General features: G+C 39.6%; 1 protein-coding gene across 2 annotated transcripts in view; it reads left to right on the top strand.

The window, feature by feature from the left end:
* Positions 1-27841, top strand: part of ADAMTSL1 (ADAMTS like 1) — a 918974-nt gene that overhangs the window by 546984 nt on the left and 344149 nt on the right. The window contains exon 1 of one of the 2 annotated variants that reach the window (XM_063455243.1): positions 23477-23608. The exons of the other annotated variant lie outside the window; for it this stretch is intronic. Within the exon in view, the coding sequence (XP_063311313.1) occupies positions 23546-23608 (63 nt within the window). The 5' untranslated portion in view covers positions 23477-23545. Of the gene's footprint in view, positions 1-23476; positions 23609-27841 lie in introns of those variants that run through there. 2 annotated transcript variants of the gene reach the window in all.

Raw genomic sequence — 27841 nt, 5'->3', positions numbered from 1 at the left:
CTGAGCAGACAGCTCAGGGGAAGTGCTCCCTCGCCGGCCAGCCGCCCGCCCGCCAAGCAGTGCCGCCCGATCACCCAGCAGCCACTGGACCACCAGGGAGGAAGAGACACTCCCCTCCCCAGCATTCCCAAAGGTAAGGAGGGGGGTGTTACATTAAAAAAAAAAGTGTTAAAAATAAAATAAAAAAAGTGTTAAAAAAAATTAAAAAAACAATTTGTTAAAAATAAATTTAAAAAAATGTGTTAATGTGTTAAAAATAAATTTTAAAAAAAAGGGTTAATGTGGGTGGGTGAGTGTGTGTCTGTGTCTGTTAGTGTGTGTGTCTGTTAGTGTGTCAGTGTTTGTGTCTGTTAGTGTGTGTGTGTGTGTGTGTGTCAGTGTGTCTGTTAGTGTGTCTGTTAGTGTTTGTGTCTGTTAGTGTTTGTGTCTGTTAGTGTGTGTGTGTGTGTGTCTGTTAGTGTGTGTCTGTGTCTGTTAGTGTGTGTGTGTGTGTGTGTGTCTGTTAGTGTGTGTCTGTGTCTGTTAGTGTGTGTGTCTGTTAGTGTGTGTTTGCCTGTGAGTGTGTGTGTATGTTAGTTTGTGTCTGCTAGTGAGTGAGTGTGTTTGTCTGTTAGTGAGTGTGTCTGTTAGTGTGTGTGTGTTTCTGTTAGCGAGTGTGTGTGTGTGTATTTAGAATGCGGGGCGGGGGGAAAGGTTGGGTGGGGGTGGCGCGGGGGGAGGGGTGGCGCGGGGGGAGGGGTGGCGCGGGGGGAGGGGGGGCGCCTGAGTTTTGTCCTGCCTAGGGCAGCACAAAACCAGGATACACCACTGCTTTTTGGTCCATATGATGGGTGTCCATGTGGCTTACATGAACTCATGAGAGGAAATCCTAAAGCGTTGTGGGGTTGCTGAATTCCAGATTTGAGAATTTATAACTTGAGATCAAAAGCTCAAATACGCTAATCTGAAGCTAAACATTAACATTTGTTTCAGTTCACTGGATCCTTTGAGTAATTATTTAAAATTACTGGGCTATCCCATAGGTCATTAGTGAACTATTATATAATGATACACGCCTGATGCATCTATTTCACTAGTGGTCACTGGAGTTACTAAAAGCTCACATCATACCAGGGTGGGGAGCTGAAACGCAAGGTAATTAGAGATAATTAAAATATACTGTATCGAATATAATATATAGCTTACAAACAGATCTGCTGCAGAGAAGATTTGGACATGAAACATTGCTTTGGTCAGTATACACCCAATAGCTTATTCTGCTCTTCGATATTGTAAATAATGTTTATTATATAGTGATGTCATGATTCTGAATTATTCTGTGTTTCTTTTCCTACCAACGAAGCATAATATTATTTGCATGACAACATCTCCCTAAAGAGCACTGAAAATCTTCTATATTGCAATTTTTTAATTTAAATTGAACTTATTTTTCTATTATTACATTTCACAGCTCTAACTTCCTTGACCTCTAGGAGACATGAATGTGCCATATTGTTGCATGTGATTTATTATAGACAAAGATTTGAAACTGTGATTTCTGTCTGACTGACAAAATGACAATAATCGTGGAAATGAGTAGACCAGATTAACATCTATTGGCTGACTGTCACCTAGACCTGATGTCTGAATCTATAGCCCAAATAGCAAAATTTGTGTTCCAAGCATCAGAACTAGGAAGATTTTCTATGTGAATAAATAAGCATTTAATGTGTCATTTCAGAAATCCATTTAAAATGTCACTTTTATTTTAGATATTTAAAAACAAAAAAAAAAAAGGAACTGCATAATAGCGTGGCAATACTAAAAAGAAGCAATACTAAAATGAAACTTATCATGTTCTACACCTATTACGGTAAGAGATATATCATGTAGGAAGGCAATAGGTAAGAAGCCAAACCATTTTAAACTGGTTTGACTACTTACAATGAGGATGAGGGCGCCGGGGCAATTATGGCACCACAACCACTGCAGTGTTCTGAATTGGTTAAGGTGCTGGAAATGCTCATTTCGTCAGCTGAGTTGTAGTCCAATCAGTGTCACCCCTCACAGGTCACATGGGGGTGTTCCAGGAGATGTTGGGATGTTGACGCCTCGAGAATGGAGGCTGGAAAAGCGGGCACAGTCAGGAGCATTGACTCATAGCCCCAGTTATCAACTAAACAGAACCCCAATCTGAATGCAAAGAAGACATACAATACATCTTTTGATATTTATTTTTATTTACTAGACCAGAGGAAATCAAGAGGCAATATGTGTCCACTTAAACTTAATTCCAGAATTGGCAATTTAAGTTGGCCAAAAACTACCACCATGCTCATGCAGTGTCTGGCTGGGGTTTGTGGGAGATCACAGAAACATAGAAACATAGAATGAGACGGCATATAAGAACCATTTGGCCCATCTAGTCTGCCCAATTATTTTTCAAAATACGTTTTAGTCCTTGGCCTTATCTTAAGTCTTGGATAGCCTTATGCCTATCCCACACATGCATAAGCTCCCTCAATGTGTTAACCTCTACCACTTCAGTTGGAAGGCTATTCCATGTGTCCACTACCCTCTCTGTAAAGTAATACTTCCTGATATTATTTTTAAACCTTTGCCCCTCTAATTTAAGACTATGTCCTCTTGTTTTTCTATCATATCCCCCCCGTCTCATCTTTCCTCCAAGCTATACATGTTAAGATCCTTTAACCTTTCCTAGTAAGTTTTATTCAAGGCCCAATACACAGTCCAACAACACAGTTGGTACAATTGATGAACTCTTGCTCACAAACCTCAACAGAATGCAACTCCAAGCAATCTCAGTAAGTTGTTAGCTAAAGTTTAATCAGTGTTTTTGTGTTTCACAACGCTTGACCTTGATCATTCTTTTGCTTTGTGGCTTAAACTTGGAATTGTCCAGGTCTCACATCTCCTTCATCACATAATGTTTCCATTCTTCTGTTGTATTCATTGAAAAAATGAATAGCATATTATTTGACTCGGGTCTGGAATATTGGACATCTCTGAGGGCACTTTAAGAGTCAGGTAGACTGTATTATAATATTAACTATAAATTATTGCCCTTGTATTCCACAACTGCCCATAGCTTTTTCACACTTTCTAACATAGCATTCACGTGTTATCACAAGTACAGGTATTTCATCACTTTTTCTTTCCATCCTAGACTTATTCACTTTCCTTAGCAGATATAGTTTATAGAATTCTCATACTTTTTCTGTAATGAACCACACATACCATGTGCTGAGAATTTACTTATTTCTTCTGATTGTCTTTTCTTTTTGCCCCATTCTGCTAAGCTCGCTTTGTAATTGACTTTGCAAAGCACATCCAGAACTAATAATTTCCATGATTCAACTGACACTGTACATGTTATAATTATCTCACTGACACTTTTCTTGTATTTACTCCCAGTAATCTTGATGCAGTTTGAATCTATTTTTCTATCAAAGCAGCATTACTTGCTTACTTTGTTTGTTTCATCAATTTTGAGTGTATAACCTGTGTTAGTCATGCCTGCAGGAAAGATTCAGATGAATACAATGCATTAAACTTTACCAGTAATAAGAAACAACAACGATAAAGGATTAGATTAGTGTAACGGAAAAACAAGCTACCATTTGGAACCGGGATCCAATTAAACTCAGTCATGCTAAAAGAGGAAAAAACTGTGTTTCATTCTTCAACTATTTACATCTGGGCTTGCCCTCTTTCAGAAGATATTGTTATGCGGTCCATTTGCAACATGTTTTTGAATGGTGCAATAGTTCTTTGACTTGTCTCTCTCATTTACTTCTTTCTGTGCTACTTATGACCTCGACCTGTTTTAGATTACCCAGTGCAAGCTTGGACACACAACGTACTGGTACAAGCCTCTTTCCTCTCTTTATCTGGGTTGGCATGTTAGGGTTAGACTAACCCTGACACTCACAACATATTGAAACCTTTTTGATATAGAAGAATGAGATGAGTTTCATTGGGCATCTCTGGTGGTACCACCTAAGCACTTCACAATTTATATCTGGTGTCATGTGTGTATGATTCTGACATCAATATTCAATGCAGAATAACCTTATCACTTTGAGAATTACTTACTTTCTTACTTACTTTCTTGCAAAAAAATGTGCTTAATCTAGTCAAATCATTGAGACCTGACATTAGGAAATGACTGCAGTCATAAACCCAAATCATAGACCTATATTCTTATTACTCTTTTTTTTTTTTTATTTGGATAAAAACAGGGGGGTAGGTACAGCGCTTAGGAATAATAGTGTAGTATTTAAAACTGTAGTGGTGATAAGTAAAATAAAAGATGTGCACTCACACTTTCCTGGAGTTTCAATACAGCTCCAGTGTATGCACCTAGGCGGAATAATCCCCGCCTATGGATCAAGTGCAGAGGCAATTCTTCAGGTTGTAGGTGTGGTAGGGGGTATCCTCATAAAAAACAAACAAATACAAATTGTATATGGTAAAGTATGTAGAGCTATGAAGCAAGGGTAGGTAAAAACTATAAAATGTGCACTCACATGTAATGGAGCTGTAAAATCTGGCTCCTCTGATAGCGCTTGAAGTGGTATGATCCCTACTCAAGGATACAGGTGTAAATGCAAATTCTTCCCTCCGTATATATGTGGAGATAAACAAACAGAACCACAATAGTGTACACCGTAAAAAAGGAGTGTAAGCAGAAATAAATAATTTAAGCCTACTCACATGCTAATGAGCAAGTTCAGGTTTGCTCAATCCAAAGCGCTTGGGTGGTATAATCCCCACCAGGGATATAGCTCCAAACAATCCGACCGCAGCAAAGTTAGGTCCAATTTAAAAAGTACTTTAATGTTAAAAAAATATAAAAAAGGAAATACAATATATAATAAAATAGTGATATTTACCTCTTGTCTTCATTTGTATTTTCTCTCTAAGTCTGTTTTTTCGCTCCAGACCCCTAAACAACTTTAGCATGCGGAAAAGCTGTGTGTGTGAAGAATGTGTCCTGTGTTTTCATTTTGCAAAAAGTGCAGATTTTAATAGAAATTTACACTTTTATAAATTAACCTGGTTACACCTCCTTGGCTTTCAAGCAGACAACAGGCAATGTTACTTCCTGGTTTTGTTAGCAAAATGCAGCTGACCTCAAGAGCCTCTGACTTACAAAGACTTCTCATTGAGCTGTATTGGGAAGTATGTGATTGGACAGCCACAGAAAGTCTGGGTGAGGTTAGAAGGGCAGAGCTTGCAAAGGCTGCCAGCGAGAGAACTGCAGGTTTTGCATATTGTTTTAGATATATCCCCATTAAAAAAAATAAAAATTAAATGCATGCATGTTTTCATTTGGGGTATATCTCCTAAACAGGGATTTTTATTTATTTTGTATTTAGGCAGTGGAGTGTCCCTTTAACACTTTTTTTAAAATAGGTGAGAGCAGTAATCTAAAGGGTCATGATTACTGATCTCACCCATTTATATATATATATATTTGGAGTGTTACTTTAAATCTATCTCCATAACCCATCAGAATATTTTCACACCTTACTCTATTGTGAGATGCCATATTTTTCTCATTGCATATTTTTCTTCCTTGAGTCTCTTTTATCCTAATACAAGTTTTAATTTTCCCTACTATGTTATAACCAAGTGATCCATGAGAGTATCCTCAATCTATTATTTGAAATAAAGACAGAATGTAAAATCTAAAGGCTGTGTGCTCTTCATTTTGATATTGCTCACATTTCAAGTACTGTGTAGGCACATTGGCAGACAATGTGTGCAACGCCTTAATGTATAAAACTACACAGTATTTTGTAGATGATCTTAATAGCCACATTTAGGGAACTCAATCAGTTTTATGTGAAGAGGATAGAGATTGTTGGTGCAGTGTGTGTACACTACTTGTCTGACCAAGGAATTAAATGCTGCGTACAATTTGTAGTCCTGCTCCATCATTGCGACTCTAGCACATTTCAGCAGATTGGATTGTTTTGTTTTATTTATAAGCACAACTTGGCTCTTTAAAAGTAAAACACCATAGCTTTAGGTCAGTTTGTATCCAAAAGGTAAAATCTTCCAACTGATAATCTGAGTCAAACATATTGTTCTTAAATAACCCTGACAGTGCCAAAATGTCTAGTGCCACAAAGTGCAACAGACGCTTTGGCACCAGGGTTATGGGATTAGCTACAACAATCAGGCGACCCTGCATTTCTTCCTTCCCTGCTCTGCTCAGAAAAGAATGCCTCCAGTTGCTCCAGCAGCCATCAGTTATGTGTAAGCTCTTTGGAGAATTGCAAATAGGCTTGTGTTCATTCCCATCCAGGGATGACAGAGAACAACCATTAATGATTTTGTGACTGAGATTGAAAACCAAAGGTGAGGACTTTTTAATTATGGTAGATTAATGGTGATCCATCTTCAGCATTCAGTATAATGTTCAACTAAGTAAAACCCATCGGACATTCCATTACATATCAAAACATTTCTAAAATCATTGCTTGTTAATTCCTAGTAATACTAATACAAACATATATGAGCCTAATGCAATGGCAATTAGCAAGACTAACATAAAGAGTCAGAAGACCGTTTAGGGCTAGGTTCAGTGATACTGCACAGGCTAGGTAGCTTGCTCGAGGTATCTTTAGAAAGGTTATCAAGGATTGATTAGAAGGATCACAAGATGGTTACATCTCTCTCTCTCTCTCTCTCTCTCTCTCTCTATATATATATATATATATATATATATATATATATATATATAAAATATGTTTGGCATGCATAGAACGAATGTGATGAAATAGTGACCGTGCGAGTAACATAAATCCATGACCAGCTCTGTAAATGCCAGGGGATGTATGTTGATGGTGGGTGCAAGTAGAACATTGTTGAAACTGAGATCGGGATAAAGCAAGTTGCGTAATTTTACCATATTCTGAAGTAGAAAAAAGATCTGAAATTGTTTTTATGATGCTTAAATCATTTCACTAAAAAGTACTTGAACTATCATTAAATTACCATTAATCTCTGTCTTTTCTGTTATAATATTCTTTAAAACTACATGCAATTTCACAGCACCTCAATTTGACATTCTTCACATAATTCAAAGAAAAATATAGTTAGAAAGAGCTGGGAAGAAAAAACATTGTGTGACATCAGCCTATTTTACAACAGCACTGTTTAGAGAGGCACATACCTAACTAGACAAGACAGGTCATTTGAGATGAGATTTAAATTGCTCACATTCAGTTTTTTAACATAGCGAAATACATAAGTTTAGATTGAACCCTCAATTGAACTAGGTCAGAACTGTCCTGCTCATTTTTATTGACTGGGAAATATGGAGAATGCAAGCTATTTTATTGCATAGCTTTCTACACAATAAAATATTAGATTCATTTAATTATTGTAATCTAGTAAAATGGTGAAATGAATATAAGTGGTAGTTACAATTAATTAATGGTGATATTAATATCATAGCTGGTGCAGCACCAGATTCTCTATAGCAGTAATTTATATTTCAGTAGAATTTCATACATTTAAAACCCCTTCAGCCACTTACCTTAATCCAGCACCGGGCTGACCTCTCCACCCCTGCCGACGTCAGCACCCGAGTGGAGCTGAATGTGCAAGCGCAGCCAGAAACCATTAAAACCCGCCTATAGGAAAACATTACTCAATGCTTTCCTATGGGGATCTTATTTGACACTGGACTCTGTGAGGATGTCCAGCGTCAAACAAGTGTGATTTACTCAGTGTAAATCACGGAAGCGCCTCTACTGGCTGTCAGGGAGACAGCCACTAGAGGCTGGATTAACCCTGCAGTGTAAACATAGCGTTTTTTCTGAAACGGCTATGTTTTCAGCTGTAGGGTTAAAACTAGGGGGACCTGGCACCCAGACCACTTCATCGAGCTGAAATGGTCTGGGTGCCTATAGTGGAGTATTATGACATATACAGATTATGATGCTGTTGTCAGGATCGGGACAGGGATCCAACACGCAGAGTACAAACAGGTACAGGATACGTATACCGGACCTTAGAATGGCCGGACTAACGTACGGAGAATATAGAGAATGGTCAGAGACAAGACGAGGTCGAGGGAACGAGAGGACAGGTAAGCGAGGAACAAGCCGGGTCAAGGATAACAGAGGTAAACAGAGTAAGTCAAACAAGCCGGGTCGGAACCAAAGGGATAACTGAAAATACCAGAGCACTGTGTGACTAGGCAGGCTAGAACCACGACAGGGCAATGAGCAAATGAGAGAAGCACTGTTAAATACCCTGGCTCAGAAGGGTAGACACGCCTCCGACGAGTCCTGATTAGTCTCCAAACAATTGAGTGACAGGTCGTTCCGGGTTGGCGTCATGACGTCGACTTCCGGACGTCATGCTACAAAAGGAAGTGACTCCCTCGCGGCCGGCGTTTATGTGACCGGGTGGACCGCGAGGAACAGGGGAAACAGACCGTCCGGATGGATAGACGTCTAAGTCTCTACCTCTCCCAGAGGTAGAGACTTCAGGTACCCTGACAGCTGTTTACTGCAATATTTAGTGCATTGGTGTTATTTGAATATATTTGACAAACCTATTATCTATATTTGCTATACCTGTTTTTTTTTGTACCTGGTTGGACCATGACATGTACTATACAGAATGGATTTCCCATAGTTAACATTTTGGCCACTTTATTTGTCTTACACATATTTTCATCAATACTTTACACATGAATTGACTGCCCTACCCTAATGGCTGGTTATATGCATTCAAACAATACACATAGAATGCACCATTCTAACTCTACATATAACCTACGATGTGTGTTTTATAAAGGAAGGTGTTTGTTGACCGAGCAGGTGAAATGATACATGACTTGAGTGATTCTGTTCGGAATAAAGATAAAGTTTTTTGTTTTTTTTTTATCTTCCACTGCTTTTTTGTATTTTCTTAATTTATTTATTTTTATACGTTATTCACCTTGCATGTCTCATTAAAGTGTTGTGATTGTATAATAATCAATAATCAAACTATTATCTAAGTGCATAACACTACTTTTCTATTTTATTTATTTTTTATGCAAACTGTCATGTGCAACATTAAAAAGTAATCAATCATCTGAGTACAGCCCACCTGTAAGCCTGAAAACATCCTAAATGTTAAGGAGTGACATGGAGGAAGGAGAAGATGAAAGTTTGATAGCTCCAGTGTCACTATTGGTATGATGTATTTTGCCCCTGAGATCTTGAGAACAAACTCTGTCTTATAAGCTTAGGGTTCAATGCAAGGAAAAACATAGTACTAGCTACATTTGGTTCATGGAGCACTTGGGATGAAGGGCTTAGATTTGTATGCAACTGGGAAATAGTGTGGGGGCCGGAGCTTCCTGCTTTAACCCACATACGCAGGTTTTTCAGGTGGGTCTCTGTCAGCTGGTGAACCTGTTAAAGCTTTCAACTGTTTCTTAGACTTACTTTGAATTTTTCTTTCCCCTTGCTAACCCACAGCTGAAGTACAGAAGGCTTTACAGCTGAACTGGACTTTTTGTTTAATGAGCAGGATAAAAATCTATATCCCAGACTGGATAAATGGTGATTGTAGGCCTACGCCTGCAAAGAATATGTATTGTGTGGGTACAGGTTCAGTTAAGGTTTAACTACATTTTCACTTAACTAGGGATAGGTTTGTAATGTTTAATATGATAAGTCAGAAAGAATTTTGTGAAAATCTGTATGTTCTATGAGTCACCAGAACACTGAGCTCTATTGCATAACTCCCAGATCTCCACACAGGAGGAAAACACGTTTTTTTCTGCAAGCAGGGGTCCAGTGCAATACTCATACTATCTAGAACAGGGGTAGGTAACCTTCGTCACTGCAGATGTTGTGGACAACATCTCCCCTGAAGCAAAGAAATATGGCTGTAAAAGCAAATACAGGAGATGTAGTCCACAACAACTAGAGTGCTGAAGGTTGCCTACCTCTGGATGTAGTCCACAACATCTAGAGTGCTGAAGGTTGCCTACCTCTGGATGTAGTCCCCAACATATAGAGTGCTGAAGGTTGCCTACCTCTGGATGTAGTCCACAACATATAGAGTGCTGAAGGTTGCCTACCTCTGGATGTAGTCCACAACATCTAGAGTGCTGAAGGTTGCCTACCTCTGGATGTAGTCCACAACATCTAGAGTGCTGAAGGTTGCCTACCTCTGGATGTAGTTCCCAACATATAGAGTGCTGAAGGTTGCCTACCTCTGGATGTAGTCCACAACATATAGAGTGCTGAAGGTTGCCTACTTCTGGATGTAGTCCACAACATATAGAGTGCTGAAGGTTGCCTACCTCTGGATGTAGTCCACAACATCTAGAGTGCTGAAGGTTGCCTACCTCTGGATGTAGTCCACAACATATAGAGTGCTGAAGGTTGCCTACCTCTGGATGTAGTCCACAAGATCTAGAGTGCTGAAGGTTGCCTACCTCTGGATGTAGTCCACAACATCTAGAGTGCTGAAGGTTGCCTACCTCTGGATGTAGTCCACAACATCTAGAGTGCTGAAGGCTGCCTACCTCTGGATGTAGTCCACAAGATCTAGAGTGCTGAAGGTTGCCTACCTCTGGATGTAGTCCCCAACATATAGAGTGCTGAAGGTTGCCTACCTCTGGATGTAGTCCCCAACATATAGAGTGCTGAAGGTTGCCTACCTCTGGATGTAGTCCACAACATATAGAGTGCTGAAGGTTGCCTACTTCTGGATGTAGTCCACAACATATAGAGTGCTGAAGGTTGCCTACCTCTGGATGTAGTCTACAACATATAGAGTGCTGAAGGTTGCCTACCTCTGGATGTAGTCCACAACATCTAGAGTGCTGAAGGTTGCCTACCTCTGGATGAAGAGGAAGGAAAGGTGTGTGGTAGGCTGAGGTGGGTGGTGGGGGTTTGGTGGGTGGGGGGGGGAGGTGAAGGGAGGACCTAGAGAGGTGGGGGGTGTTCTTGGCTGGTGGAGTTTGTTTGTGGACCTGGGGGGGCTAAGGCGCCAGTATGGTCCTGGTTAGCCATGGGTCCCACATTTTGTGGTGTAAGTTTGTTGTGTCTTGGATTAGTGCTGATAGTTTGTCCATTTCCACGGTTTCGGTTATTTTACGTAGTACCTCTGGTGCAGCCAGGACAGTGTTGCTTCCCCAGTGTTTGGCGATGGTTCTCCGGGTGGCCAACGCGATCCGGGCCGACATTTTGTTTTAGGCCCTCGTTAGGGTATCATGGGGTTTAGAGTGCTGAGATAATAAAATTAATACTTGGTGGAGGGGCAGGGAATGTATGTGGGAGGTGGAAAGATGCACATTATAGAAAGATAATAAAAATGTTTATATAATAATCTTTTTGAATGCCAGCCTCACATCATAAAACCTGAGTACATATAGATGTATGTTCATGTTAATACTTCACGTTGTAAATTGTTTCACCACTGTTAACCCAAGCTACTAAATTGCAAATTATAGCTTACACTTTGTTATTAAAGGGCACCTGTCATGCCCCAAACAATTTATGGTCATTTGATTGAGCTTATGATTTTATCTGTACATTGAGCTAGCATTTTTGAAATGTATAGATTATGATAAAGTCCTATTTTTAAAAATGTGTTTTTAATCCCAAATGTCAGTCAATGCCTCGTCATGCCTCGTTATTGACTGAAAAGGAAAAGCAAAAGCAAAAAAGATCTCCCATAAGAAGTTCCTTTGCTCTTCTCCCATAGCAACCAAAGCACATGCGCTGCGGTTGCTATGGAAACTCAGGAATATACGAACGGAGTGTTGTGACGTCACTCAGTTCCAACAACCGCACAATGTTTGGGTATGTATCCTAAGCAGGGTAAATCAAAGAAGATCAAAGGTGGAACAGAGGAAGAGCGGAGGACAGGGGGTCAGGAAGTGGTTGTTACACAGAGAGGAACACACACAAAACATGAAAATGGCAGCACTGGAATGGAGGAAAAGTGACTAATCTTTATATTTTACACTGATTATACCATGTATCTTTGTGATATATGGTGCATTCAATGTAGGTGGGAGCGTTTTAGGGCAAGTGAATCTGTTCATAACAGTTTCACTTCAACAGTTATGTGATGCATATAATAAGTAACTGTTAGTGCTATGTTGTTGCTTTCACCGCAAGTGACTGTTCTGTACGAGATGCCCAGACTTGCCGATAACATATCAACTGGGTGTCCCATTGTATAACACTAAATAACACATGGCTATTTCTTTCTTCAAGCTCTTGTGCATCATAGTGTCAAATGAGTGTCTGTCGGAAAGTTACCTACCACATCTGGAGGTAATTGTTATCCATCACTGTCCTAGTTTAAGAGCAGCCAAAGATGAAGAATGAAAGAAAAATAAGAATATCAGCATGGTATCAAGAAAATAGAGAACGAAAGCGAAAAGGCAGAAAGAAGTTGGCAAAGAAAAATGAGAAAGTGTAAAGAACTAGTAATAATATGACCTTTGGTATTTGCAACCTTATTATGGGTTAAAGGGCAGCTTTTAATGATTCCAATTCATAAAATAATTTCCTGTACACACGGAGTCCATATCTTGCTCTGCATTACAATGCAAGATTAAATTAAAGGCACAGTCTATGTACTATACCCAGTGCATTGGTGTGAGAAGTATGCATCTTAAACGATTTTGAGAGGTTTTTTTTTAAAAAAAAACACCCCTCAGCAGATAAAGCCTGGCTTGTCTGCTGAAATGAGCTTTAATCTAAATGGAATTTGTATAAACGGACACTATAGAAAGAGCAATGGGGGATATTTTATCAAAGTGTAGTGAAAAGTGACAGTTAAATTCCATTATTTTGAGACTATTTACTAAAGTGATCTGAAAAGTGGCAATCTTCCTCAAAACTTGACTAGTTTTGACAGAAATGTAATTATCAAAAGACCCCCGATTTTTTTTCCTGCAGGAGAAAGTGGCTCAAGACTTCCTAAATCCATAGCGTCGGCAAAAACATGCATATATTTTAAGATGACGGTTAGGGTGCAAAAATAGCAACAGGTGAAAATAAAAAACAGATTTAATAACTTTCAACCAGCACTACTATTGTTAAGTGGAATATTAAAGGAACACTCCATGTGCTTTTGAACAGTTTGACCTCTTACTTGGGGTCTGTGAGTACCACTCTCCATCTTCACTACAATCTCCAGAGAAAAGAAGTTCCCAAACAGGAACCTCCATGAACTCTCCTGAGGTATTGCTCCCAGCCAGTGAGCTAAACGCTGCATTGCAGGGCTTAGTTCTAGAGAGATAACGGAAGTTCCTGCACAAGGAACTTATGGCTCCCTGGAGTTTGCAGTGGTCTTCTGTAACCTATTGAGTGAATGGAAGGTGGGAGCATGGAGCATTGGTTAATATTAGTTATGCAAGATATTTACAATATCATTTAACTCCTACAAAATGCACACTAGATGAAGGTTAATAGGAATTTGTTCATTTTGTCCCATCATACATTGTCCATGTTTTTTTTAAGTTCTTGAAAGAGCTGTGTGTTGTGGCTCAGCTCAGTCCATGTTGTAGGCAGGATTGGAGTACTGGATTTTCCAGTAGGGGCCTGACCACTAGGGGACAACTGAAATTGAGGTTAAATAGGCTTGTGTGCGATAAGTACCAGGAGCCTTGGCCAGCAACCTCTGTGGCAGGGTGATTCACCATGTTTACAGGGACACATATAATTTTTTCATATTTATGAAAATGCATGAAATGGGTGCCCTGCAGTATGTATAATGCATATTCTGCAGGGTTCTTCATTGCCTAATTGCTTACTTGCAGGATTCTTCATTGCTCAATTGCTTAAAGGGACACTGTACGCACCAATACCACTTCAGCTAATTGTAGTTGTCTGTGTGCTGTGACACTTTTGTACTTAGTGCTGCAATGTAAAACATTGCAACTCCAGAGAACTGCATGTTAGGATTATAATGATCCTGCACGCAGAATAGTATCACATGCTAGAACTAAGGGTAACTTCTTCCAGACTTTAGAATTGCCGGACTTAACGTACCTGAGAATAGTCCGAAAACTAGCCGAGGTCAGGGACATGGAACGATACACAGCGATAAGTAAAAGCCAAAAGTCAAGGGTACCAGAAATTAGGGAAGTCAAAACGAAGCCAAAGTCAAAAAACAGAAAAACATGACCCTTACGGATAACCAACTAGGGAAACCACGACAGGGCAATGAGCTAAGGGAATATGAGAGTTTAAATAACCCTTTTGCAGATCTGATTGACTGTAACCAGCCCTTGACTCCAAAACGTGCGTGTTTGTCTATTGTGTGACGTCATCCGCATGTCGACGTTGTGTTTACCGTGGGTGGACGTGGGGCTATATAATTGCGTGGGTTCGCAGCTGCCGGCATCCACCGACATGCCGCAAAAGCCAGGCATGATAGCAGAAGACCGCCGAGCGGCACTCCCCTCTATCTTCGGAAGGTAATTATCTCTGTTTTTGTCACATGGAGACGCAGAATACGTGATACTGCGATGCTTACATTGCAGCTCTAAGTCTGCCCTCTGTGGCTTTCTAACAGACACTAGAGGGCTTCCGGAATCCAAACAGACTTTTGGTCCGTTATCTGACGCTTGACATCCTCACTGACCGCGGCTTCAGTGCCAGATTTTCCCCATAGGAAAGTCGCGCATGCGCAATAGGAGCGTGGGCGGAGCCTGACCCAGCACCGAGGGACATCTGCGCTGTCTTCAGGTAAGTGGCTGAAGGGGTTTTAAACCCTTAAGCCCTGCGGGATGGAGGGCTCGAGGGAGGGCGCGAGGGAGGGAGGCACTCCAGGAGCCTATAGTGGCAAGAAAACGGTATTTGTGGCACGATAGGATCCATTTAATCGTATACACCTTCTTTTGAATTCTGCATACTACATGGCTACCATGTTCATGTGCTGTTCATCAATATGTATATATGATATGTGTTCCAGAAAGCATGGTGGATCTGGTTATCCATCTCTGTAGTCCAGTCAGCCTCCAATGTTTGATAACAGGGCTGCAGGAACAGTAGTAGAGAGTGTAAAACACAATGCTGTTCCAGCTCCTCTGGTGTCTATGTGTGAGGCTGGACTGGAAGAAGAAGGGATCACATCCCATCTGCCCACTAATGAACCTGCCTTTCACACAGGAAGTGCTTTGCAGGAGGATTATGGGCAGCATTGAGTGATGCACACTGTGTAGCAGCTTGTTTATCTCTGTTATTAATCATAGGAGAGTGGCTGGACTATAGAAGATAGGAGAGTGAGTACTTTGCAAATAACCCTTCAAATTCCACATGCCATAAACACCTTTTACCTAACCATAAAATAAATAATTTTACTTAGACCCATATTTAAACACTCAAAGCCTAAACGTGAATGAGTGTAACTCATCTTAAACACCCCACATACCCAAATACAAAACCTAACCCAACTTGAAACCTAAATGGAATAATTCTAAACACCCTTACAACTCCTCTTAAACGTGTAATCCTTTTAATATTAAATGCTCTGGTGTGATACATTCAGAGGTCTTGTGGAGTCCATGCCTCGATGCATCATAGCAGTTTTGGCAGCATGAGGGGGACCTGCACGATATTAGGCACTTAGTTTTAATTTTGTAGCTGATCAGCGTTTAAACATAGTTATCAAAGACCAATATATGATGTTTAGACATTTTTATGCCATGATAGTCTAGTTAATATAGTAATAAAAGTCACTTAACTATTTGTTGGGGGGTCACCTTGGGACGGATCGTTCTATGTACCATTATCTTAACAATTATGCTAATTTGTGATGGTGTTTAGACGAACCTTTTAATGTATGCATTTATTTATTTATTTTCCGCTATAATTTACCCAATCAGGAGAAAGTACAAGGAAAAGGTCTAATGATAAAAGAATGTAAGCACATCTATACGATACACTTTAATATGAATGTTCTTAAATACAGTTGGTGCTTTTTAAGATTTAGACGGCCTGCCTTTTGTGGAACTTTACGTCTATTCACATTCCTGGGTAGATATTTCCCTCTAGAATACAACAGTGCTCACTTACAAAGAAAGCTACTGTTCGGGCAGAATAAGTGGAGGAGGGTGGAGGCCTTGGATCGAAAGAAATGATAAACACCAAGTAGCATAACTAAGTGCCTTTAGAAGTGGAAGGATGCATTTCTTAGTTTGTTATGAATTTAACTGTATGTTTGCCAAAGAGATTTTTTTATTAAAGAAATATTAGCGAAAACAGGAAAATACTGATATAGTTTTTCCATTTTATAAGTATAAAGTTTGCAACAAATACTATTTTTTAGAGACTAATTTTTATATAAAGTGCTCTAAAATCACTCATATCCTTTAAATATATATATATATATATATATCGCTGAATGTTAGTGTATTTTATAGTTTAAATATGTGGGAGCTCTAGCCTTTTTACGTTTACTTGATTATAGAACTCATTACAATCTACCCCAAAAAAATAAATCTTGAAGGGACACCCAAGACTAGCATTGTCTTGTTCTTTTTTAACACATTGGATCAATATTGCAATGAATACAAATATATTCAAAATAATAAAAAAACACAAATGAAGCTTGTGTATTTGCTGCAAAAGCTCAGTCCCTACAGCTTCTGCAATGAGATTTTGCTAAATCAAGAAACGTCTCAGCCAGTTATGCTCAGATAACTTTCTATAGCACTGCTGAAATTTTGTCAGTTTATAGTCATTGTAAAGTGAATTAATTATGAATACCGTAGTTTTAAGTGAAGATAATCTCGAGGTTTCATGAAGATCAGTATTTGAAACATTTTGATGGAATCATTAATAGAAACAAAGAAATTGTGAATGCTTTATAAGGGTTTAATGGAGCTCAGAGCCAATTCAATTAGGACGTTTACAAGCATAACAAAAAAATTGTGCAATGTATGGAATGTAAGATACACCAGATTTAATGAAAAAGGGTAAGTTTGCACACTTGCTTTATTCAACGTTGTCCAACAGTTAGTTGAAAGCTGATAGCAAACAGTGTTTTATTGATTATTTATTAGATTACTCTTCTGTTAAACCATTCTGGCAATCCTCTTTATAGACTTGAAGGGACACTCTAGATCCCTAATGTATTTTAGCTTCCTGAAAAGCTTTAAAGGACCGCTATAGTCACCAGAACAACTACAGCTTATTGAATTTGTTCTGGTGAGTAGAATCATTACCTTCAGGCTTTTTGCTGTAAACACTGTCTTTTCAGAGAAAATGCAGTGTTTACATTGCAGCCTAGTGATAACTTCACTGGCCACTCCTCAGATAGCTGTTAGAGATCCTTTCTGCGTCATGGCTGCCTAAAATGCATCCAAACATTCAGTGTCTCCTCCCTCTGCATGCAGACACTGAACTTTCCTCATAGAGATTCATTGATTCAATTAATCTCTATGAGGAGATGCTGATTGGCCAGGGCTGTGTTTGACTCATGCTGGCTCTGCCCCTGATCTGCCTCTTTGTCAGTCTCAGCCAATCCTATGGGGAAGCATTGTGATTGGATCAGGCTACCACTTCTGCTGATGTCAACAGGCAGTGGGCAGGTCTAAAGGAAACAGAGCCAAAGCTAGCAGCTCCATACTTGAATACAAGTAAGATTTTACTATTTTTGGGGAGGCATGATGGGACCAGGGTGACTAGCTGGTGGTTTTAACCCTATAGGGTCATGAATACATGTTTGTGTTCCTGACCCTATAGTGCTCTTTTAAGTGTGTTCGATTATTTTAGCTTTGCTTTCAAAAGATTGACAATTTTATAAATTAACTTATACCACCCTGGCTTTCAAGCAGACAAGAGGCCCTGTTACTCACTGGTTTGGTTAGCTCAGTGGAACTAAACTCAAGAGGCAGCAATTGCCCAGAGCACATGCCTTGAAAATACTTCTCATTCAGCAGCATTGGGAAGTCTGTGATAGGACAGCCACAGAATGCCTGGGTGGGGTTATATGGGGAGGGCTTGCAAAGGCACCAGACAAGAGAACTGCAGGTTTGCAAACTTAGCTGTTTTTAGATATAACCCCAATGAAAATGTGCATAATTAAATGCATGCATGTTACTTTAAGTAGCCCTTGACTAGTGTCATTTAGAAATAAGGTTCATATAATCATTTAACCAAAACAGCTGTATTGAATAGCTGCATTGGTTAACCGGTAGGCTGCATGTGTTTTTCGTTTTTTGGGGGGGTTTTTGCAGTTGTCTAAAATTGTTTATTAAAAAAAAGGCAAATAAAGAAATTAATTAAAATTATACTGTATTTTTAAGTTACCCTCAGTGTGCTGCTTAGTGTCTCTGCCTGCCTGCAGCTGTGGGAGGAGAGAGGACTCTGTACAAGTTGCACAGTCAAAAGGTTCCTTGGCTGATTGACAGGAGCTGGAGGTGGAGTTACACTCTAGTTAATACTGTTATGTATATTAGATCTGGCACAGGTGGGTTCATTGAAGTAGATCCATTGCTTAGAGCAACCATTTAGATTTCAATTTATATTAAAAAAACAGAGGGGCAGGCCTGGCTGCCAAGATGAATGGCAGCACGTAAACCGAGGTCTGTACGAGAAACTCAAGTGATATGATAAAATCAGCTACATACCATACACAAAACTGCAATTTCTAAACTGGAGTTATCCTGCACATAACTCTACTTCCCTCTAAAGCTTATTCATCACTTGCAGGGTAGTTTGGACCTGAAGCATATTTGTGGGGATAATCCCCGGTGGGGATTATCTGCATGCCAGTTCCCGGTGGCACTGAACCTAGCACCTAATCTTGCTGTATAAGCCCAATCTCATCCCTCGAGCTAAGATGCCGGATGCTAAATCCTCTACCCACCATGCGGCCTAGCAGTTAAAACTCTAACGCGACTTAATGCAATCTTCGAGGAATTCTGGCTGAAACTAAGTCATCAACAAAGCACGATAGTGGAGAAGAATGGGAGTGAAAGCCTGATGCATCACTCACCTCACAGGGCTGAGAGCTCCATGTCCTACGCGGTGGATCACAACTGCACTCAAGCGCCAGAAACCCCATGGGAGGATTTCCCAACCATCTGCTGCAACACTTTATCTTTTGTTTCTGATTTAGTAGCCTTAGCCACACCTCCCCTGGCTGTGAAAATATTTCCATCCTTAATCAGATGTAACTTACTTTGAAAGTTTGTATCTCCTGCTTTAAAGTTTGTATCTCCTGCTGTAAATTGAGGCACCTGTCGGTTCTATCAACCTATTAACAGAGCAGGAGATAAGAAATTAACTAATAAAGGAAGTGTATAGATCATACCCCTGCACTATTTAGACTGCAGGGATATGATCTATACACCAAAACTACTTTATTGAGCTAAACTTGTTTTGGTGACTATAGTGTCCCTGTAAGCTCATCCTTGTGTCAGAGAATGGAAGGCATAGTAAAAATATATAATACACATAGTCCCTACTTTGTCTTATGTTTTAAAGAAAACTAGATCAGAAATAAAGAAAGGAAGAACAACAGATTCTAAGAGAGGAAGAGAAGAGGAAACAATAGAAGAAAGCTAAGTTTTGCATGACAGTGACATTTTAGGAAGGGCCTGATTTACATATCAGACGTCTATAGGCACAACATTTTAAGGTGCCTCCTTCTCCTCTTGCCTCCTTCTCCTCTACCCCACAATAAAGCAGACAATGTATAATTAATTTATTATCTGGACATTTCAGGCCTAAAAAATATTTTTTAAAAGCCATATTTCACACTGTTCAATGCTCCTGGTACTTATCTCCCCAGAGTCCCCACCAGTCTATTTAAGCTCAAAAAAGGACATTATAAGTTCTGAAAACAGGCGCCCCCTAATGGCCAGTTACCTACTCTGCCTAATGGGAAATCTGGCCTTGGGCCTAACTGTTTAAAATTGCCAGAAATTAATTGCAAATTTCAAATTTTATTCGTTTTTTTTATCTGTGATTTACTAAATGTTTTAGGCATGACTGTTTTTGTTGTCTACATAAGGATACCTTCTGTTGTTCACTTTGTAAAACTTGGAATGACTTGGAACTCTCAGAATTCAGTAACTAGTCTAAATATACTTACTCTGATTGCTGGCAATTATAAAAATATTAGGACATTTTCTCAGGACCTTACTGACACTCGTGGTCACAGATAATACAACCTCTGTAAACATGAAAATCAATAAGGGTAAAGAGATGTGCTTTTATTTAAAGCTCTATACTGGGAACACTTATTCATTTATGTATACGATATTTGACCTTATGTCAAAGATCTTTGTATATTTAGAGTGAATTGGTTAGAATTCAGAGAATACAAATTATATTGATTGATTTATATGAAATAATAATTGTAGCTTCCACTACTCCAGCATTGGTTTAGTTTTATAGTGTCAAGAGCCCATATGCATGAAATGATAAAACTGAGTGTATCTCACACATTAAGAGTACTCCATACTCTACTTCAGGGGTAGGCAACCTATGGCATGTGTGCCATGCACGGCACTCAAGGTATCTTTGCACGGAACTGCTGGAGCCAAACAGGCCTCTCTGGCCTATCAGGAGTCCCAAGTGATCTCAGATCACTTCCTCCCAGCACTTGTAAATGGGAATCCACACTAGTGTAGAGCAGCCTGTAGCAGCTATGACAGTTTCTGACCTTGACCTGTACCTGGCCAGCACGGTTCCCACTGGACCCAAGGGAAGCCATCCACACTGCTAGATATACACAAAGATGCAGAATAACCCTCAACTCATAAAAATAATATGAACAGCTCACATACAAACACACACATAGTCCGCACAAACACACCACCACTAACAATCTAAATACACACACACACAACACCACTGGCAGCCTCTCCCATGCAATACCCCAAGCAGCACCATACATACACACCCCACCAAACACACAACACACTCAATTCCACAAGCCCCCATACACAGCCGATATTCATAGATATCACCCACAATACCACAAACTACTCATAAACATATACAATATAACAGCTCATATACTCAGAAATACAATGATACAAAGCAACTGCAGCATAAATAACACAAGCAGAATACGGCAACATGCACACCTCAATTTAAAAAAAAATAGGACCGGCACGCTACGGGATATCACAATCTTATTTTAGCACAGTGCCACTAAAAGGTTTCCTATCCCTGCTCTACTTATCAGGGGATTTCCTAGTCCTTGTGCCTAATCATATTAATTGACCCAAGTCTAGGGAAATAGAAGAATTACCAAGTGGGAAATCTCTTAGGGGTAGTGGGAAGGGCAATTTTCCGCCTTTACATGTTGATAATTTTGTTAATCTGTTATAAGTGATTCTAGTTACTCTACAGTCACCAACAGGCAGCTGGTAGCTAATCAACTGAACTGAGGAAACTACAAGTAGGTTAGAGTGATTGAAGTTGTGCATAATTGAAGTTTATTCATTGATATCTTACATTTAAATGTACATTTTACTCCTTTTTGTGTCCTTTTTATGCAACATTTTCTTTGAATGTACTGTTTTAAACGGCATGTTTATTATCTCTGTCTGCACCGACAAACAATTTAAAATTCACTTTGAGTTCTATTTGAATTGCCAACAGTACTTTAGTGAGATACATTTCTATAGAATGGTAATACAAGGTGTATCATTATTCTCTTATTAGTCACATATATTTATACTATTAATGTCTGTAAGCATTGGGGATGCAATCTGTGTCTGACTCACTTACTGCTATTTAAAGTGACATTCGGGCTATATTTGCTTACTTCTTTTTAATGCATTATGAAGTTGGTAAAAATATGCTAACCCAGTTAAAAGAAAAAATAGAGAGAGAAAAAAGACATTGCAGTATCTGCAATGAAATCTCATTAAACCAATAAGTAACTGGTGCTCACTCACAATAATCTAGTAGCATTACTGAGATTACCATATAATTAGTTGGGTTTTTTTTAGCCCTCTTGAATGTAAGCTCATTTTGATCAGGGCCTTCACCATCCTCTGTTGATGTGTGCTCAACTCGTCTTGTTACAAATACTTGACTGTCCAACCATTGTACAGCGCTGTGGAATTTGTTGGCGCTTTAGAAATATAAACAATGATAGTGGGCATACTTTCAGCTTTCCACTGTGCCACTGAAAAAAAGTTAATTATTACATGAATGTAAAATCCAAAATACGTGTCATAGAAAATCTATAAAGATCATGGCGCCTATTTATTTAGCCATTTATTATTTATAATGGCTCACGCAAAGGCCATCTGACATAACCAAACCATGTGACCATACAGACCCCCGGTTACCACTGCATATTGTGCATTTTCACACTGAGAAATGTAATAATTTGCAATACATATGGAAATACTAAAAAAATAAATATGTGATACCGAAAACAACGATTTATTTGCTAAAGAATTGTCAAAGTTCTTGTAGCTGAGATGATTTTTCCCCCCATTCATTTAATTGGGTCTAAAATGTCCCTTAACTTTCCAAAGTCCCAAGTTTAGTGACTACAGTGCTTTTATAATTGAACAAATATGTAGAGAACCTGTACTGCATTGGGGAAAGTCATAAGAATCTGTCAGAATTACACAGGATTCTGAAAAGTATTTCCTAGAGTTCCTGTCCTTAACAGGAGGGCGCTATTGCGTTTGTGAAAAAGACATGATGCACAGTATCTGTTAGAACTGCAACTTTTCAATCACTTTCTGAGGATCACCCTGTTACTTAAACGGTTCCTATTATACCAAGTGAATTTAAATTGTTTCTGATGGATGGATGGATGGATGGATGGATGGACTATATGTTTCGATATAGACCAGGGGTCCTCAAACTCCGGCTCCCAGATGTTGCTGAACTACAACTCCCATGATTCTCTGGCTATCTATGTAATTCAAAGAATCATGAGAGTTGTAGTTCAGCAACATCTGGGGGCCGGAGTTTGAGGACCCCTGTTATAGACAAACATACTGATTTATATATAGGTGGACGATTTACAGGTAGATAAAAATGCCCATTGTTTTATTATAATATGAGCAGTACAATGCCAGACACTGGGTTAATCTTACTCTTTTGGTGACAGATGGGACCAGAAAAGCCCCCCTCTCTCCCCCAATCCTTAAAATGTATAATTGAAGTGTCTGATAATAGTTCTAGTGATTCCTATTCTTGTTATTTAGCAGCTAGTCCTGGCAGCTATCTGGGCAGCGCTCTCTGCGTGTCTGTGATAGAGGGAAAGTGAGAGTGAGCTTGCTGTGAGTGATGTGCTGCCTCTCCTCTCACTCTCACTGGAGCCCTGGCTCTGTTATTCTGCATGTCTGATTAGCCGGAGCCTGATTGGCCGGCTGCCTGCTCACAGAGAGATTCCATTGAGCAGCCCCCACTACACGCCCCTTGGCTCAGGAAATGTGAGCAGGGCCGGTGTGAGTGTGTGTGGGGGGGTGGGGGGGAGCAGCAGATCTCAATGTGACAGCGGTGCAGAGGAGCACTTAGCAGCTCTCCCAGTGTCCCACTCACATCCCGGCAAGAATCCAATCATGGAGGGGTGCCCTGGGCCAGTCTCTGGCACTTTCTTGCTGTCTGTAGCTTGCATCCTCCTGGTAAATAACTTTTTATTATTTAATCCCCCTCCTTGCACCCCAATCTACTCACTGCATTAGTTTAATTGGAGATCACAGTAAGTGCACTGCATTATCTATCCATGCTGACAGCTAGACCTTCACTCATTCATTTACTAGTGGGGAAGTTTTGGCTTGCCCTGGCTTGGCATTTGTGTGTTCTATGGATTGTCTTTACCTGTTGCTCTGAATGATCCCCACTTGCATTTTGTGGATGGGCATTTCGGAAACTGCAGGTGTGATTTCAAAGTGCTGATACCCAGGGCATCTAAGTCAGACGCTATACATCACAATCGAGGTTAGTCCAAAAAACAAGTTTATTCAGCTTTTCAGATTGGTTTAGGGCACTTGGCTGGATGGGATACCTATATGCCGTTCTCTTTTGTAGTCTATATATTGGAACTGCTTAGGGGCTTCTCGTGTTTATTGTGGTTTTAGGAATGCATCCGGTCTTCTCACTCTTAGTGCTTTTGTTTTTGGTACTGTTTGTCTGTATATTTGGTATCTAAACCAATACCTTTTTCTAGATCCAGTGACACAGCTGGTGTGTGACATACTGACAGCATGCAGTATCAACGATTCTATAATAGACTAATAATCCCATACTGATAATCCAACTGAACAAAGTCTAGGCAGTTTGATATTTCATGCGTTTAACCCTGTGTGTGCCAGTGGGGGGAATGGTCGTTTCCCCCCCTCTGGTACAGAAAGGGTTAATGCACCCTATTGGTTCAGTGTTGTATTAATGAAAAATAAGATATAACTGTTTATGTCTGTTGTTTGCAGCTGGATTTAACTGTTTTGAAACCATGTGATGAAGTAATTTGCAAAGTATTTAATGTTAAAGAAGGACACATTTAATGCAAAATAAGGGAATATTAAATCAATAACCCTTCAGTGTCTGAAGATGTGCATTGAATTATTTATGCCATTGCTTTTAAAGGGTCAAAATGCTTGTGGATTAAAGTCTCATTTGTAAAGCTCTATATTTAAGAAGTGCCATGGTTAGCCAAGTGTGTATTTTTTATCTATACAGTCTTTGCCAGGCACCTGGAAGATCTGAGTATAAAATAACCCATTCTTTTATATATAGTTATCTTATTGCCTTTGTATGATGGGTTATTATCAGTGGGACAGTGATGTTTCACCCCATTGCCCATCCCCTATTCAGTTATTTTGTGTATCTGTTAATCCAGTATGTTTGTCCTGCCATAGGGCCATGTTTGTCTCTTAACCCATTGTGTGCCAAAGGGCTTCTTTTACAATGAATTGTGTCGCTGAAACCATTAGAGTCTTCCTTTGCTTTTTGTGTGACGACTGTACTCTTCAGTAAATGACTCCGTCTCAGGCAAACTTTGTAGTCTGCCCTCTTCTCTGAGATTGCACCTTCCCTGCAGGATAAATGTATCTGTCTGTCTCCATGCTACTTTTTACTGTCACAATGAACTCATCCCGTACCATCCTTTATAGCAGTCTCTCATCAATCCAAGTACCACAACTAAAAGATTAATTCCATAAATTCCCAATTGTAGTGGACTAATATCTGTATGGCCACACTGAAGCTAAAAGCCTCTAATCATTGAACAAGTGCTCCTAATGACACCATTTCCTGTCAAAAACCATCCATTTTATGAAAGCAAACTGGCATTGAAGTACCCCCTGCCTACTTCACAAGTACCCCATGGGGAGCACATTCCACAGGTTGGAAAACTGCTCTCTGGGAAATTTCAGTTTCTTTTTCATTGCAAAAAGATAGAGGAAGCATTTAGCTTTGGATTTTGATTGGTTAAACTGAATTATTGTGTAATTTATTATTCATTTTATTGATGGAAAGTCATGCAGAGTTTAAAGGAAGGTTTGCAGTGGGGCAGAAATAAATCCGTACTGTAATTTCCAAAGGATGGGAGTCTCACATTGGTGAAAAATCTCACTAAGTTTTTTTTCACAGCTACTGCTGTGCCTGGGCAGGTTAATAGTGACTGTTTTAGTGTAGGCGTAGCTGGGGAGGCAAATGTCTCCTGTAATACAACAACAAGACTGACAGTTGTTGAAATATTTAAGATTTGGAGGTTTAACTCCTTCCAGAGAAATATTTCTTCACTCCACTGGTGGTTATATATATATATTATAGGCAGAATTAGAAGGTAAGATTAAAAAAAAAAAAGTGCTTTTTATGATTAACTACTATGCACCAGTGTCTTATTTAAACACAAAAGTTTTTCTGTTACACATGGGGTTAACATTATTACTGTACAATCTTTTCCATAAGTACAAGTCTGGTGGATAATTTTGACTCAATTCATGGATGATGGACTTTTTTGTGTTTAATTTTCTATATGCCAAGGACCATTATTTCGAGATGCCAGTGGCACAGTTACCTGTGATAGTGACCCAATCATACATTAGTCATAGGTGACTCCATGACGTGCATCATTTTAATGGTCATTTAAAGATTTAGTCCAACCAAAAATCAGTGTTTTTATAAAACGATGGTTTTGGTTAGAGTAACACTTTCTGTGGTGATCTGATGCCCCATCTCACCCACACACAGCTATCTCAAAACAATAAAAAATAAATAAATCTTAATTGTACCTCTTTTCCATCAGGAAAGTTTTCTCCTCAGCCTGATTCTACTTGGGACTGAGGGAAGCAGATGAAGAGAGGGCCATGCTGCCCTTGTCTGTCTTTTGCCAGCATGCAGTGCGCCCTGGCACCAGACACAATTTTTTTTATATTAGCCTGCCCAGAACTAGAGCTTGCTAAGGAATTAGTGGGAATTAGAAGGGAAGTTACAACTCAGGCAGCAGAGGGGTTAATCTCCATTTCTGCAGCATTTCAAAGTGAAACGCTGCACATACAGGCTCCAGGCACCATGACCACTTCAAATCTCTGAATCGTTAAGGTGCTTGGATTAACCTATTATGCACCACATTTGTGCATGTTTGCCCACAGTACAGTATTTATATTGTTGCATAAATAGTAAAAGAAAATGAAAAGGAAACCAAACCATAGTGCTAGGAATACAAACTTGTATTCCTAGCATTATAGTAGCCTATAGTGCCCCCTTCCCTAGCACTCTCCTCCCCTGTGGAGCTAAAAGGGTTTAAAAAAACCTTTGTCACTTACCTAATTCCAGCACCGATGTCCCTTGGCACTGGGTCAAGCACTGCCTCTTCTCCTTTCGGCAACATCAGCCGGCAGGGGGGGACCTAATATGCATGCGCAGCAGGAGCTGCAATCGCATTAGGCCATAGAAAAGCATTGAATCACACCCATCGTTAGTTAGGACTCCAAAAGTCGCCAAACGTCCCAGAAGCACCTCCAGTGACTGTCTGATAAGCAGCCCCTAGAGATAGAGTTAACCCTGCAAGGTAATTATTGCAGTTTATCAATACCTGCAATAATTACAATTGCAGGGTTAAACTGACAGAGGCACTGCACCCAGACCGCTTCAATGAGATTAAGTGGTCTGGCTGCCTATAGTGTCCCTTTAAAATAAAAATTCCTGCCATTTGCTCCTTTAAAGGTGTGTGTTTTCATTTAAGACATACGCTAATATGCAAGAAGGATTTTTGGCACAGCTGCTCTACATCCGTAGTGTAACCCTTGCAGTCCTAGGAATATGCTTTCTTTTAAGATGCATATAATCACCTGCACTAGTAATGGGTTAAATTGAGTGCAAATGTAATATATCATTCTCTCAGGGGGAGGCGGGGGGGAGGGGGTCAAAAAGAGGGGATAATATGTGACCCACTGAACCACCACTTTTTTTATATTGATAGCCCTTCACTCAGCCTGCAGGCATTTGGCAACCATCCAATGATCTCAGAGAGCATCCATAGTTGATTTATTATAAGTGCAATTAATTCATACTCTGCTATTACATAGAATTTAATTTTGCATAATTCTGGACAAGTGCAATAAAGCTGAAAATTATTTTTTTTTTTTATTTTTTTTTGGAAAACAGTATTCTACAGTAAAGAAATATTTATTGGGTCAAACTATATTGTGAGCATGCATTTTTCCATCATGGTAAATGTTAATTTCCTGGGGAATGAAGAGATGGATCTATTTCATAGCTGAGTTCCGACAGCGTTCAGCCTATTGAGAGCACGTCAGAATTGAACGGGAGCCAAGATAGAATACCAGCAAGCAATTATGCTATCTAGTAACTCCTAAGTGGTGTTAACTACAGGGTACTATCCAGCGTGAGTC

Source organism: Pelobates fuscus, chromosome 5, assembly GCF_036172605.1.
Source record: "Pelobates fuscus isolate aPelFus1 chromosome 5, aPelFus1.pri, whole genome shotgun sequence".
Taxonomy (NCBI): Eukaryota; Metazoa; Chordata; class Amphibia; order Anura; family Pelobatidae; genus Pelobates; species Pelobates fuscus.
The sequence above is the reverse complement of the archived record's forward strand: the minus strand, read 5'-3'. Positions and strand labels throughout refer to the sequence as shown.